The following is a 13,544-nucleotide window of genomic DNA, read 5'->3' as shown; positions in this document are numbered from 1 at the left end:
AGAGAGAGAGAGAGAGAGAGAGAGAGAGAGAGAGAAAGAGAGAGAGAGAGAGAGAGAGAGAGAGACCAACTGGAATAACTCCTTCAGAAAGAAGGATCATGGCAATAGAGTATTCCTCATTCCCAGTCCTCCGAGATGATTCAGTAGTTGATGGTAATTAAAGGCCACTGAGAAGTCAAGTAATAGCAACAAGATTGCAATTCCCCTTATGGCCTCACCAAAATATCCATAAGTATATCTAATATGTCTCAGTTCCACTTTCACACCTTAAACTGCCAAGAAATTGTTCCATGTAATTCGTTTCTTCCAAAGTTCCTTACATTATAGTAAAGAACTAAATAAGGAAAGTTGGAGATAAGTCAATAATTGTCTAATATTTTTGGATCAAACTATTCTTCTGAAAGGGTAGAACACACTTCCTCAAAGCATAGGGCACTGATCCATCATGCAAGAATGCATTCATCTCTCACACACACCCTTACACTGAATCTTTGTCAACTGTCACCTCTCTTTTATCCTGCATACTGATACAGGTTTTCTGCTAGGATGGCAAAATAATGGGATGAGGGTAATTCAGTACTTAGAAATGTTGCTTGCTCATTTCACTTCTTCTTCCCCAATGTGGATCCATCATCCGTGTATTGTTCCTCTTTCTGGGATACTACAATAATGAGTTTAATCTACCTCTTCATTCTTTCTGAATCTCTTTTGCTCCTCAATTACTTTGGAGGTTTTCAGCCTTTTCTCCAGGAGCTCAGACGTCATGATGATACTGTCCTCTGTTTTTGCTGCTCTTCAGATGCTATGCAAGACCATGTTCTTCATTTGGCACCACTTTATCAGACAGTATCAAATGGCTCAAATGGTGGCCAATAACAGTAACAGAGGTAGTCACAAACATGGCCATGAATCTATGTATTCTATCCCATCTTCTCCCACCTCCATCATTATGACCATTAAGAATACGTGCCATATTTGACCTTCAGCTCAAAGTTGTAGGCATTAGCAATTACCCAAACATGGTGCTTAGGGAAAAGACTGCTCAACTGCTCTTAATTAGCTGGAGGTCCTGTCCCTCCAGCAAAAAAGGGGTAAAGGAAGAATTAATAGTACATGGAATGAAAGATTTCAGGTAGCTTGTCAGTTTCTGTATGAACAATGCAATCAAACTTTTTTCAATAGCAGTCTGAGGTAACTCAGAGAAACTGTCAGAATAATTTGAATTGGGTCAAATATCAACAACATATTATATTAACATTTTAACACTTGTTTTACACTTGGTTTAACACTAGAATACCGTTATATGTCTGTGAAAATCACTACAAGAAATATTAATACCTGTACTCCATCAGTCCCCCACTTTTCCAGCTCTGTGGACTGGTAGTGGCGGCGACAGAGGCAAAGGGGGGGAAACGGCATGGTTCAGCACAAATGGAGTTTCTGCGCTTACTCACTCATCCACTGCTTGCGCGGCCTGGTTCCCAACAGGCCACAGCTGGCAGAAGACCATGGCCTAGGGGATTGAGCACCCCTGTTGTACTCCATAAATATTAAGAATACCAACAATTTCAATTAACAATTGTATTATAAGGCATGCATGTTAATCATTTACTTACAGGAGACCCATCAGTCCAAGTGTATCCTGTGCTAGAGTCCGAAATTTGTAACCCAACCCAGGCTTCTGCTTGTGATCTAAAATGTAATAATCAGCAAATATGTTAAAATATATTTTATGCATGTGTCTTGTTGAAATGCACATTGCAATTTTCTTTCTGTGTTTTCTTTTTCACATAGAACATAGGCATGTCAGCAAATGAACAACCACAAGAAATATCTAGGCTCTTAATATGACCTATGCTCTTTCAAATGTAATATAATAGCTATCTATTTGAGTGGGAATAAGTTCTGATGACTACACTGGACTTTATTTAAGTAGTAATGTATAGGATAATACTAGAAGCCTTGTTACTTTATTGAGATGATTGATGATGATGACTGAATCTACACTTCTGACCATTCTTTCTTGTTTCTGTTGTACCCACTGGAGTTTCTTTTCTATTTTTTTTAACAATGATGATAATGATGATCAGAAAATCATGATCTTTTTCTTACTCATTGAGTTGGAGATCTAAGTAGAGTACTCTGAGAGTAATCTTAACTACATGCAAAATGCTTCAGAATGAATATATGTGAGATTATAAAGTCTACAACTAGTTATATATTCCATGATGATGAATTCGGTGCTCCAATAAACCCTTTGCTAGGAGTGTTTCTGCCTTGAGATATAAGAAATAAGCAGTTTATTATACTCACAGTTGGTTTAGTAAGTGTTCCTCTGCTTTATTATGAAAAGAAGCCAGGTCTCCTCCAATTAATTTACAAAAGTCATATGCCTCATACCAAGATTTCTTTTCAGTTTTATCCTCTATATAGGCCTAAATGCATGGAAACATATCTCATCACAAAGGAGCATTAACATTATACAGCTAGTCCTCAACTTATGACCACAATTGAGCTCAAAATTTCTGTTGCTAAATGAGACATTTGTTAAGTGAGTTTTGCCTCATTTTACGACTTTTCTCCCCACAGTTGTTAAGTAAATCACTGCAATTGTATAGTTAGTAACATAATTATTAAGTAAATCTAGCTTGTAAGAAGGTTGCAAACAGTAATCATATGACCCCAGGACACTGCAACTGTCATAAATATGAGTCAGTTGCCAAACATCTGAATTTTGATCATGTGATCACAGGGTTGCTGCAACAGTTGGAGGGGGAAAAAACAGTCATAAATCACTTTTTTCAGTGTTGTTGTAACTAAATGAATTGTTATAAGTTGAGGACTACCTGTAGTTCTCTGAACCTATCTATACCTTTATGGCTCTCATTATTTATCTTTTCAAATAACCCTCCAACTTTCATATTTGATATTTTCACTTTTCACATTTTTCGAACAAATAGAAAACCTCTTGATGTTAAAGAGAAAATGGGAGAAGTTAAAGGGTGAGGTTTTTTGCTGCTGCCGTAACTAGAGCTATGCGAATCATATGTACAAGAACATTTACTAACTTTTCTGAGACAAAGTCTACATATATTTCCACCCTTCTTACATAATAATGATGATTGATGAAGATGATATTGATGATTATTTTTCCCACAACAAAGAGTATGTGTACTGGAGGATAAGGGAGTGCTGGATATGAGTTCTCTGCTGCAGTGAGGAAAAGGGTGTGGCTTGAAGGTGCTGATAGCAAGTGCTGTTGGGTTCACCTTACCTTGTCTGCTTCCCATTGGAGGAGGTTCCCCCTTTAGATCAATAAAAGAGTGCTGAAGATGGGGGATGGAATGATTGGTGGGGAAGGCAGGGTAGGGCAGTGTGTGCAAATGGTATCAGGTATTGCAAGACCTGGGAGGCAAGGAAGGGGCACTCACATTGAATGCAACCTCTGTATTTAGTACCAGTCACACATTTGTTTCCCTTGCACTCACCTCATCTGGTCAGCAGATTTGTAAGGGCCCAGGTGTTAGGCTATTGCTTTTAATGCCTGGTTAGCCTGTAATAAGTCTTGCCTTATTGCTGATTTGATTCTTGCAGAGAAGGCTGATTTGGTTGTATCACCAAGATCTGGCTGGGCCCATAAGAAGGTGTTGCTCTCTCAGAAATTTGCCCAGTGGGTTATCGAATATGGCACCAGCCTAGACTTCAGGGCTGGGGAGACGGTGTGGCTATTGTCATCAGAGAATCTCTAGCAGCTTCCGGAGGTGTGCTTCACAATGCCTGGTTGTGAGACTCTTTTTCTTAGGTTGGAATCAAGGGATCAGGTGGGATTGCTGATGCTGTAACAGTCTCCCTGCTATGTGGAAACTCCCCTACCCAGACTTCTGGACCTCATCACAAGGCTGGTAGGGGAGTTCCTCTGGCCTATAGTTCTGAGAGACTTCACTCTCCCATCCCTGGTGATAGAGTTGGAGGTAGCTTGTAATATCATGGAAACCATGATTTCCATGGGTCTATCCCAGGTCATCCAGGGACCGACTTGGAATAGTGATCACACACCTGATTTGGTGTTTTTGTTGGAGCACTGCCTATGTAACCTACCTTGATCCCCCTTTCTTGGTCATATCACAGATCATAGTTGGATGGTGATGAGTTTCTCTAAAGCCGTATCCCCCTACAGGGAGGCAAGACCTACTAGGTCAGTCCACCCCCTGTGACTAATGGACCTGGATGGGTTTCAGAAAGAACTAGTAGTTATAACTGTAGAAATGCTGCATAGACCTGCCGAGCACTTAATCACCATTTTGAATAGAAAGGTGACTGAGCTCTAGATCAGATTGCACCCATGCAACGTCTCCTAACAAAGTAGATATCTTTGTCCCCCATGGTATACACAGAAAGTAAGAGGGATGAAAGCAAAATTGCTCAGATTCATTCCCAGTAAAATGCTGGTGTGGATACTGGTCCAGTTCATGCACCTGGGCAGGCTCTTGCCCAGCTATCTGGGAATGATTTGAACCCATTGCTCCTGAGGAAGTGGAAGAATCCTATACAGGAAAAGTACCTGAGTTTTAGATCTGTGCCCTTCCTGGCTTTGAAAGTTTCCTAGGAAATGACATGCAGATGGGTTTTGAAGGTGATTAAATGCTTCCCTGCAAGAAGGAGTTGTGCTGCAGTATTTCACAGAGCACTGGGGCACCACCACCTCTTAAGAAACTATCACTAGACTCCACCCTATTGGATAGCTTTCATCCTATCTCCCATCTTTCTTTTCTGGAGAAGGTTGTTGAGGTTGTTGAGAAGAGGTTTCTGAATGAAATGGATTATCTAGACCAGGAGTGTCAAACTGCCGGCCCATGGACCGGATGCGTCATGCCGAAACCACACCCACCCCATTGCCGGCAATGGAAAAAAAGTTGTAATACATCACGACAAGTCACGTGATGTTGCGAGTTTGATACCCCTGATCTAGATCCTTTCCAATCAGGGTTCAGGCCTGGATATGGGATGGAAACAGCATTGGTCACACTTTTTGATGATCTCTGGCAGGAGTAGTGTGGGGCAAGTGTTCTTGCTCCTCTTGATCTCTTGGTGACCTTCAGTACATTAATCCTGATATCCTTCTGAAGAGGCTTTACGGGTTGGGAGTGGGGAGCTCTGTGTTATCCTGGTTCAGTTCCTTCCTCTGTGATCACTCATTGTCAGTGTTGGTAGAAAGTAAGAGGTCTGTCCTTTATCCCTGCTGATGCACGCAGATATATGTCTTGGCCCATGGTGAGTTAAGTGATGCTGTGACATCCTTCTCACAGTAGCTGTTAAGGGCTGAATGGGGAGCAACAGGCTGAAACTGAACCCTGGCAGACAGAATGTCTCTGAGTTTGAAGTTCTTTTGGTTCATGGGGAATTGCCATCTGCCATCTGGATAGGATGTTACTGTCACAGACAAACCTAGTATGTAATCTAGAAGTTCTCCTGGACTCATGACTCTTGCTTGAAGAGCAAGTGGCAGCCATGATTAGGAGGGCCTTTGCACAGCCAGTTATGCTTTTTCCTGGACCAGCAATCCCTGTTCATTGTCACTCATGCCCTAGTCACCTGCCCTTGTTTACTATTGAAAAATGCTCCATATGAGGCTGCCCTTGAAAAGTATCCAGAAGCTTCAGTTTCAAGTTTCAAAGTATCCAAAAGCTTCAAGATGCAGCAGCCTGCATAGTTTTGTGCAGGCCTAGATGTGCACATATGTCATCTTTCCTGCAGAAGCTGCATTGTCTGCCAATTTGCTTCTGGATCCAATTCAAGCTGCTAATTCTCATCTTTAAAGCTCTACAAGGCTTGGGGCAGGTTATTTGAAGGATTAATTTCTCCTGGCCATCTCCAGCCAACAGAGGAATGCTGCAGGCCCCCTCTTCTAAGGAGATATATCTAGTGGGACCTCACCTTCTCCATCATCCCTGCAGAAATAAGACTGGCCCTCACTTTGTCAGTCTAGTTTTACCAATGAACCTGGATAACCAAGGCTGGGATGGAGCCCATCAAGTGGCTTATTTGACTGATTGTTGTTACTGGGGAGGGGGGTTATTGCTTTTTATTATTTTTTTTACAAGAGATTTTTGTCTCTGTAAGCTGCCCAAAGTCACTGAGAATAAATTTTCTTACATAAATAAATGTGAGGTGAATGATGTGATTTGAGCTGAGAAAGGATGACTGGCCCAAAGTCAGCCAACCAACATTCATGCCTAAGAGAGACTTACAGCTCATAGCCTCCTGGTTTCTAGGCCAACACCTTAACCACTATACTTATTCATAATATGCACTCTAAACATATATTTGGATAAAATCTGAAGCTTCTCAGCCAACCCTGAACAAACCTGTTGCCAGTAGCCACCTCACCATTAGGACTAGGGACTAGCATGGAGCTCTACAGAAACTCCACAAATTAATTGATCCAAATTGATTTTTCAACATTTATCAATCACCTACTGATCCCCCAGACATTTATTGATTTCCCTATGACTGACATTTATCTAGCCATTGGGTAATCCATCAATACTCAGAGGTGTATATTAACCAGTTTGGGGAATCCTGCCCTAAATCAATTTAGGATTATAAAAGCCATATAAGAGAAGACAGACATTCAGAGCAACTGACAATATCTAATCAGGCTATTATTTTATGATTACTGTTTAACAGTATTGTGTCAAAGGAATCCAAGGTCTTCTTTTATTATAATTCAATTAAAATTCAAGGTAATAATATCAGTTCCTATAGCTCATCTTTAAACTGGTCTAAAAAACAATTACAGTAGGCAGCCAGTTTGATGTAGTGATTAAGGCATCAAACTAGAAACTGGGAGAGAGTGAGTTCTAATTTCACCTTAGATATAAAGCCAGCTGGGGGACTTTGGGCCTGTCACTTCTTCTCACTCCTAGGAAGAAGGCAATGGCAAACCAAAAAAAAAACCGTTATCAAAAAACTTTGCCAAAATAACTGAAGAGATTTATCCAAGCAGTTTCTTCCACTGAATGGAAGAAAAAAACTACTATGGCAAATCCACACAAATGAAGTTGTGAAGAATCAAAATATACAAAGCATTGATTGCAACAAAAATGCCCACTTCTAAGCTGTCAGGCTAATTCAATAAAATAGTCGTCATTTTGATTGTATTGCTTAGACCAGGATTTCTTGGGACACAGTACCCCAAAATGTCTCAAGACAATAAATGGGAATCTCAGAGAGAGGGCCAAAGATATGCTGGCTGCAAAGGAATGTGACCAGTTTCCATGTTGCCTTCCTTGTTCTTCCAATCACTACATTTCCTATTCACAGGAGGGTTAATCATAGCTGAAGGCACCAAATTCCCTCCGGAAGGGACAGAAGGAGAGGCTGGGATGTCAGCTCCTGCTGCAGTGTCTCCCTCTTGACCTGGCCTGTTTCAAAGGGCTGAATCTGGTTGTCCAAGCAAACTGGATGACTCCAACATTGACCCACCTTGAAGCAGACATTCCTTGTTGGACTTGCAGTCCATCCTTCAGGACATGGGGGAGGGGAGGTCGCTCTCGGGATTGGAGGAAGTGTCACCCCTTCAGCCAATTGCTTGCAAAGGAAGGGGGCCCTTTCCTCGCAGTTCACAACATCCCACAGTCCAGCAGCATCTCCTGTTCTCATGGCAACGCAGCCTGGATTTGGGCCTGGCAGAATGGATGACAAAAGCCAGTTAAATTTAGTGTATCTCCATATACAAGCTAAATACAATAAAAACTTTCCTGCCAGAATTTATTTGCTCTGACAGACTCCATACCAGGCATTTTTGCATTCCAGTGAATGAACTGAATGGGGTCTTCATTGGTCCAGTTGAAAGTTCCTGGATTCTCTATATCCGAAAGGCCGATCCAGAAATATTTTTCAGGACGGTATCCAATTTGGCTAGTCAGGAAGGCCTGCTCAAATCTGTGGTAAAAATAATTCAAATCAGAATGGTCTCTTATTTTCCCTGTTTTCAGATTCTGTAGATCGTCAATCTTAGATCCAGTTTATACTTTTACTAGTCAAACCATCTAAAAGGATTGTTGTGGAGAAAATAGGAGGCAGGAGTATTCAGTACATATCTCTACATTTAAAAGGTGGGATAAAATAATCACTATCATCATCATCCTCTTAGATCTGAAAGTACAACACTAGATTTACAGATTCCTGATCATTGCTAAGGAGTCTGCTCCCATAACATATGTTAAGGATAGGAGGACAGAGGTGAATCTTTCTTACAGCAAAGACTACAGGGCAGTATTCTCCTGAAGATTTAGGATAAGGGCAGGCCTCCATCTTACTGAGGCAATCATCCCAGTATGGCCAATGGTAGGGTCTGCCCAATCTCTCCTATAAATAAAAAAATCACTGTGGTAGCTCTCTTGACCTAGATATCTGAACTAGACTGCAGTTGCATCATAATATTCTCTACAGCAGTCTTTCCCAATTTTGGCAGTTTTAAGATTATGGACTTCAATTCCCAGAATACTGTAGCTGTCTGAGGAATTCTGGGAGTTGAAGACCACGTATCTTAAGGTTGGGAAATACTATTGTACAGCAGTGGTCTCCATATTTTTTTGATCACACTTCCTTATTAGTAAAAAAATTAAGCATATACCTCAATATAACTGTGTTTATTTGTAAATTATATCTGTGTACTATTTTACTAGTGTATTATGTGCATTATAAAACATAAATATATATTATATTTTGTATAAATATATATTATATTTCTAAATTCTGTATATTAAATTTTAGTTGCTAATTTATTTATTTTTGAGATATAATAGCCATCCTAAGATTTTCTTCTTGCACAAAAAAGTATCAAGCATATGCATCCCAAGTTGGAGTGCACCACTCGAAAAAATTCTTCATAGTGTAATAATATAGCATTCCTATCTGGAACACTATAAAAGAGTTGGAACAGGTGTTACATTCTTATTCTACTCTGAAGCATCTTTTGGAAATTGGAAACACTGCACAGGTAAGTTAAATATTAAAATGTATCCTGGGAAATATTTATTTTGAGATATTCCTTAATCACAACAGCAATTAGTAAATTACTAAATCCATATAAAACTCAAGTAAAACAAGCTTTAGATACTATGTCAAATAAACTCATGTAAAATTAGAGTGCAAAATTAGGCATAATTTAAAAAACCGAATAATTAACAAACATCAGAATAAAATAATACTTTTGCAAGTAAGTGGCTATATAATTTTTTCTAAATAAATAAATAATATCTATGCCTCGATAAAATATTTGTTCATGTGTGTCACTAGGTCTCACAACACAGTTTGTCTTTTAAATTAATTTTAAAAGTAGATAGACATAGGAAGTCTATTTAATGTGTTCTTTGCTAGTATAGATGGATAATATAATATTTTGCTTTGTCCCTTTCACCATATTTTACCTATTCTCCACAGAGCTCAGAAATCCTTGGTTTGTTTCACAAGATGTCTTTGCTTCTGAAAATGTTCCAGGTGTCTTTCCAATTAAGTAACAATAGAAACCATACCTTTTCCAGCCCTGTTGACATAGCATACATACACATATAGAACTATATTAGCCTGAATTTATTGATTTATTTCTCACATTTTCATCATGCCCCAATCCAAAGATTCTCAGATTCACCAAGTTATCTTGATTATTTTAAGTTCATATTTTATATGGTACAGAGTGGATAGTCTCACTATTCTACAGTATCTTTTGAACCCAGAATCTAAAAGGTGTGGTGAAATCAATAAATGTTGATAGACATCAATTCATAGCATTCAATTTCTATGTTATTAGCATCAGATTTGTTTAATTTTGTAAGAACATTGCTGCAATTCAAATGTCCAATTTCTATGACCAGTACAAATCAACATTTTTTAGTTTCAAATTCAATCCAAATACATTTCTATTCAGAAAAAAATATATCAAAATGTGTTCCTTCTGTTTAGCCATTACCTCAGGTAGGTGGTTTTTTGGGTCATATGGTAAATATGAATAACTTGTTTTGTTATAATATTGCAGAAAAAATCTTTCTATCTAAGTGGTTCCTAAGAGTCGATACTACGTTAGGAGTGGAGGGAATGTTCATCTCAAGGCAAAACTAGCTTTCTAGTTGATAACCTCCAAAACTTCATAAGAGGATGAATCATTATTGTAAAAGATCAAGAACTAGACAATTCTTTAGACTTACTTTCTTGCATTTTGGATCAGCAACTTCATCTTTTCCAGGAAGAATTTCTGAAGGCTCTTTTTTACAGATGTAACCTAATTCCTCTTCACAGAAATGATCTGCCCAGTACCCATTCTGAGGATGGAAAGGTGAACAAACTTCACTGAAAAGAATCTATACTTTTACATTTTACCCCCTCCTATTTTTTGATGGTTTATATCATTTTTGCATTTATTTTTTTCCCCACGAACTAGACTACTGCACAATACCTGTTATAGCTGCATTTGTCTAAAATCTGCAGTCATGTTAACATCTTGCAGAAAGATGTAAGTGTTTAAATTAAGTTGGGAATGGTAAACATAGCTTTTAACCTACAAAAATTAAATTATTTCAAAATATAATTCATAGATATTACCTCAAATTTCTAAAATATAAAATATAATTGTATTTTTTCACCAGATAAACAGCTAGTAGCATATAATCTAAATTTAGTATGCCTAAGCTTTTGTTCTTCAGTCAATGCAGTTCAAAAGTTTATTCCCATCTTCTGAAAAAAAATTCAACTCATCTGAGAATTTGTTTCTTCGTTTACTTACTTATTAGAATATACCGTAATATACTTTAAAGCAAAGTATCAATTACATAGCTGCAATCCTATGCAATATGAATGGACAGTTAAAAGTTCTCAGGGTCCATCAGGCCTCTGAATGTTTGTTTATTTGTTTAGCAACTTCCAGAGCCTTGTCTAATATCAAAACTGTAGAATAAGCCAAAAAGTAGGCTTTATGCTGCTTTTTTAAACCAAGATTTTTATTCCAAACAAGGCTCAAGAGTGTGATTAACCCTGCTTATTTTACACAATTAATCTATTTATCTATTCTATCCTCTCAAACCATTATATGCAGTGGTGGGATTCAGCCAGTTCACACCAGTTCGGCAGAACCAGTAGCTATTTTTTTGTTGCCCAGGCTCAGAATGGAAGTGGCATCCACACAGGGAACCGGTTGTTCACATATTTGAATCCCACCACTGATTATATGATATCCTTAGCTACAAAAGCCCATCCTTTCTGTTTAGACTTAAACACCCTTAAGTAGTCATTCCTAATTCTGATAAATAATAATGCCTTTACAAAGAACATTATTAAATAAAAATCATTATCATCAATAAAATGAGTTCAATACTAACAGAAACAAAACAAGCAAATATTAACATTAAAAAAAACTCACCACAACAATATATTTAAAACAATACTCTGGGATGAGCTCTAGAATATACACCTCCCTAATTATTTAAAGTAGATATTAACCCAAAACTGTCAAATAAATTAGAATGAAATAGCCAGACTTTACAATAACTCACTAAAACAAATTTTAAAAGTCTCTAATCCTCTTTTAAAGGCTTGAAAATAGGCATATTATAAAAAGCAGTGTTTCTTATCATATGTGATGGTCTTGTGAGTAGCTAAATCATACTAGATAAACATAATGATAATGCAGAAAATATTTAAAATATTAATAAAACCTGAAGCCTTTCTTCAGGCACTATGGACAAATCAATAGAAAATCACTTTGGAGCGTTATGTCTCTATATGGTGATTGCTGTGAGAATTGTTTGTGCTAAGCATTGGAAGGAAAAGGGGACGCCAATTGTTGAAGAGTAGACTTTAAAATAGATTGTACTGGCAGAGATGGCAAAATTAACTGCTTTGATTAGAGACAATGGATTAGAAAGTTTATAAGAGGCTGGAAGTTATTTGTGGGTTTTCTGGGTGTCAAATACAATAACAAATGGTTAACAGAAGGCTTTGAAGATTACGTAGTTCTACCTTTGAAGTTATCTGTTGACTGTTATAGTAAACAGAGGTTGGGTCAGTTGGATTGCTAGATAAATAGATTTCCATATCAGAGACATTTTTTAATGTAACATAGCATTTGTATCAAATATAGATGGGAAAGTTTATAATTATTTGTAAATTTGTTATGTAAGGGAAGGAGAATGCATCAGGTACTTTTGATATATTTGTCAGCATTCAGCCAGGATGGACTTTCTGTGTTTGATGTTAGTGGGAATAATGTATCCATATTTATTTTTTGTACGCATGTTTTTATCATTCATGTCGGATGGTTTTTAGTTTCTTCTTTTTCTTTGTTTTGTATTTTTTAAAAGAATGCAAGATTTCTTAAGGTGTGATCATAGAACCCTTGGATCCATGAAATTAGAATTATTTGCCACCCATATTGAAAAATAATATAATACTAAAATGCTATCTGACAATTGTGAGAAGATGCATCAAATATATCATTTTTTATTTTTTTTAGTAAAATAAATATCAGTAATTCATACAAACAAAAGCTCTTTAGGAGTTCTCCATAACTGTTAAATGTGGAAAGGAAAACATTTAAGAAACATTGATCTATAAAATAAGTTATGTTATGGAAGAATTGATAAATAAATTTCTAGACACAAATTTTATCCAAGAGAGAACTGAAGAGAGAGAAAAATCTCCACTAGACAATTGAGGGTTCTTATTGTTACCTCCCCACTCATGATGACACAGTCTTCCTGCACATCGCTTATAAGTGCAGGTTCTCCTTTCTGCCATTTGATGAATCTCACTGTAGTACCATCACTCCATTCAAAATATGAAGAAATCTTCAGGTCGTTTAGGCCTATCCACAAATTATCTGTTGATTCTAAAAGACAAATCCAATTTATTCAATTATTCTCAAATGTAATGAATGAAGTCCACTCTGTGCTATGTTAGTCGGGATATAAAAGAGTCTATGTGTGACATAATTGCCTGGCAAATGTCTGTGCTAATCTGCCATGGATGTATGCAAAAGTTGTAGTGTCATTTAAACCACACAAGCTCAGTAGATTTTTTTACAAATATTTTAAGGCCTAAATAAATACTCTTTTTTTGTGTGATGGCAGCCTCAGCAGTTATTCCTTTCTTTTCCTGGCATCTATGTACCCACAGAATATAGGAAACAGGAAATAAACCTTCTAAATATACTTACTGTAGCCAAGTTGGGAAAAAACAAAGCTGTATTCCTCAATGTCATGTATACTTAGTAAATGTCCACCATCCTTTTGGCAGGAGACTGAGGCATCCTTCCATGTTTTGCGATCTCTGTTCAGATGATAACAGTGCTTTGCATATCCAACCCAGCCATCTGGACATTTAACTGGCTTAAGATCATCTAAAAAGACAGTAATTATATACAAACCATCAAAAATTGGGAGTGGGGATGGGGAAAATCCTGATCTAGCATTATGATGTAATTACAAATGAAGGCAAATATACGTTTCCCAGGATAATGTTGCAGGATTCAATCTAAGTTGGTCACTGGG

The 13,544-nt window shown here is 37.6% G+C and overlaps 1 protein-coding gene across 1 annotated transcript in view; it reads right to left on the bottom strand.

The window, feature by feature from the left end:
- LOC107283332 (macrophage mannose receptor 1) overlaps positions 1–13,544 on the bottom strand; it is a 63,482-nt gene that overhangs the window by 32,282 nt on the left and 17,656 nt on the right. The window contains exons 7-14 of the mRNA XM_015811224.2: positions 13,211–13,393; positions 12,726–12,883; positions 10,209–10,322; positions 9,435–9,550; positions 7,796–7,944; positions 7,486–7,685; positions 2,314–2,435; positions 1,617–1,692 (exon numbers count right to left, since the gene is read on the bottom strand). Coding sequence (XP_015666710.2) covers positions 1,617–1,692; positions 2,314–2,435; positions 7,486–7,685; positions 7,796–7,944; positions 9,435–9,550; positions 10,209–10,322; positions 12,726–12,883; positions 13,211–13,393 — 1,118 coding nt within the window. The remainder of the gene's footprint in view (positions 1–1,616; positions 1,693–2,313; positions 2,436–7,485; positions 7,686–7,795; positions 7,945–9,434; positions 9,551–10,208; positions 10,323–12,725; positions 12,884–13,210; positions 13,394–13,544) is intronic.

The sequence above is a fragment of the Protobothrops mucrosquamatus genome, unplaced genomic scaffold (genome assembly GCF_001527695.2).
Source record: "Protobothrops mucrosquamatus isolate PMUCROS unplaced genomic scaffold, P.Mucros_1.0 scaffold33, whole genome shotgun sequence".
NCBI lineage: Eukaryota > Metazoa > Chordata > Lepidosauria > Squamata > Viperidae > Protobothrops > Protobothrops mucrosquamatus.
This window is presented reverse-complemented; position numbering and strand designations above follow the sequence as displayed.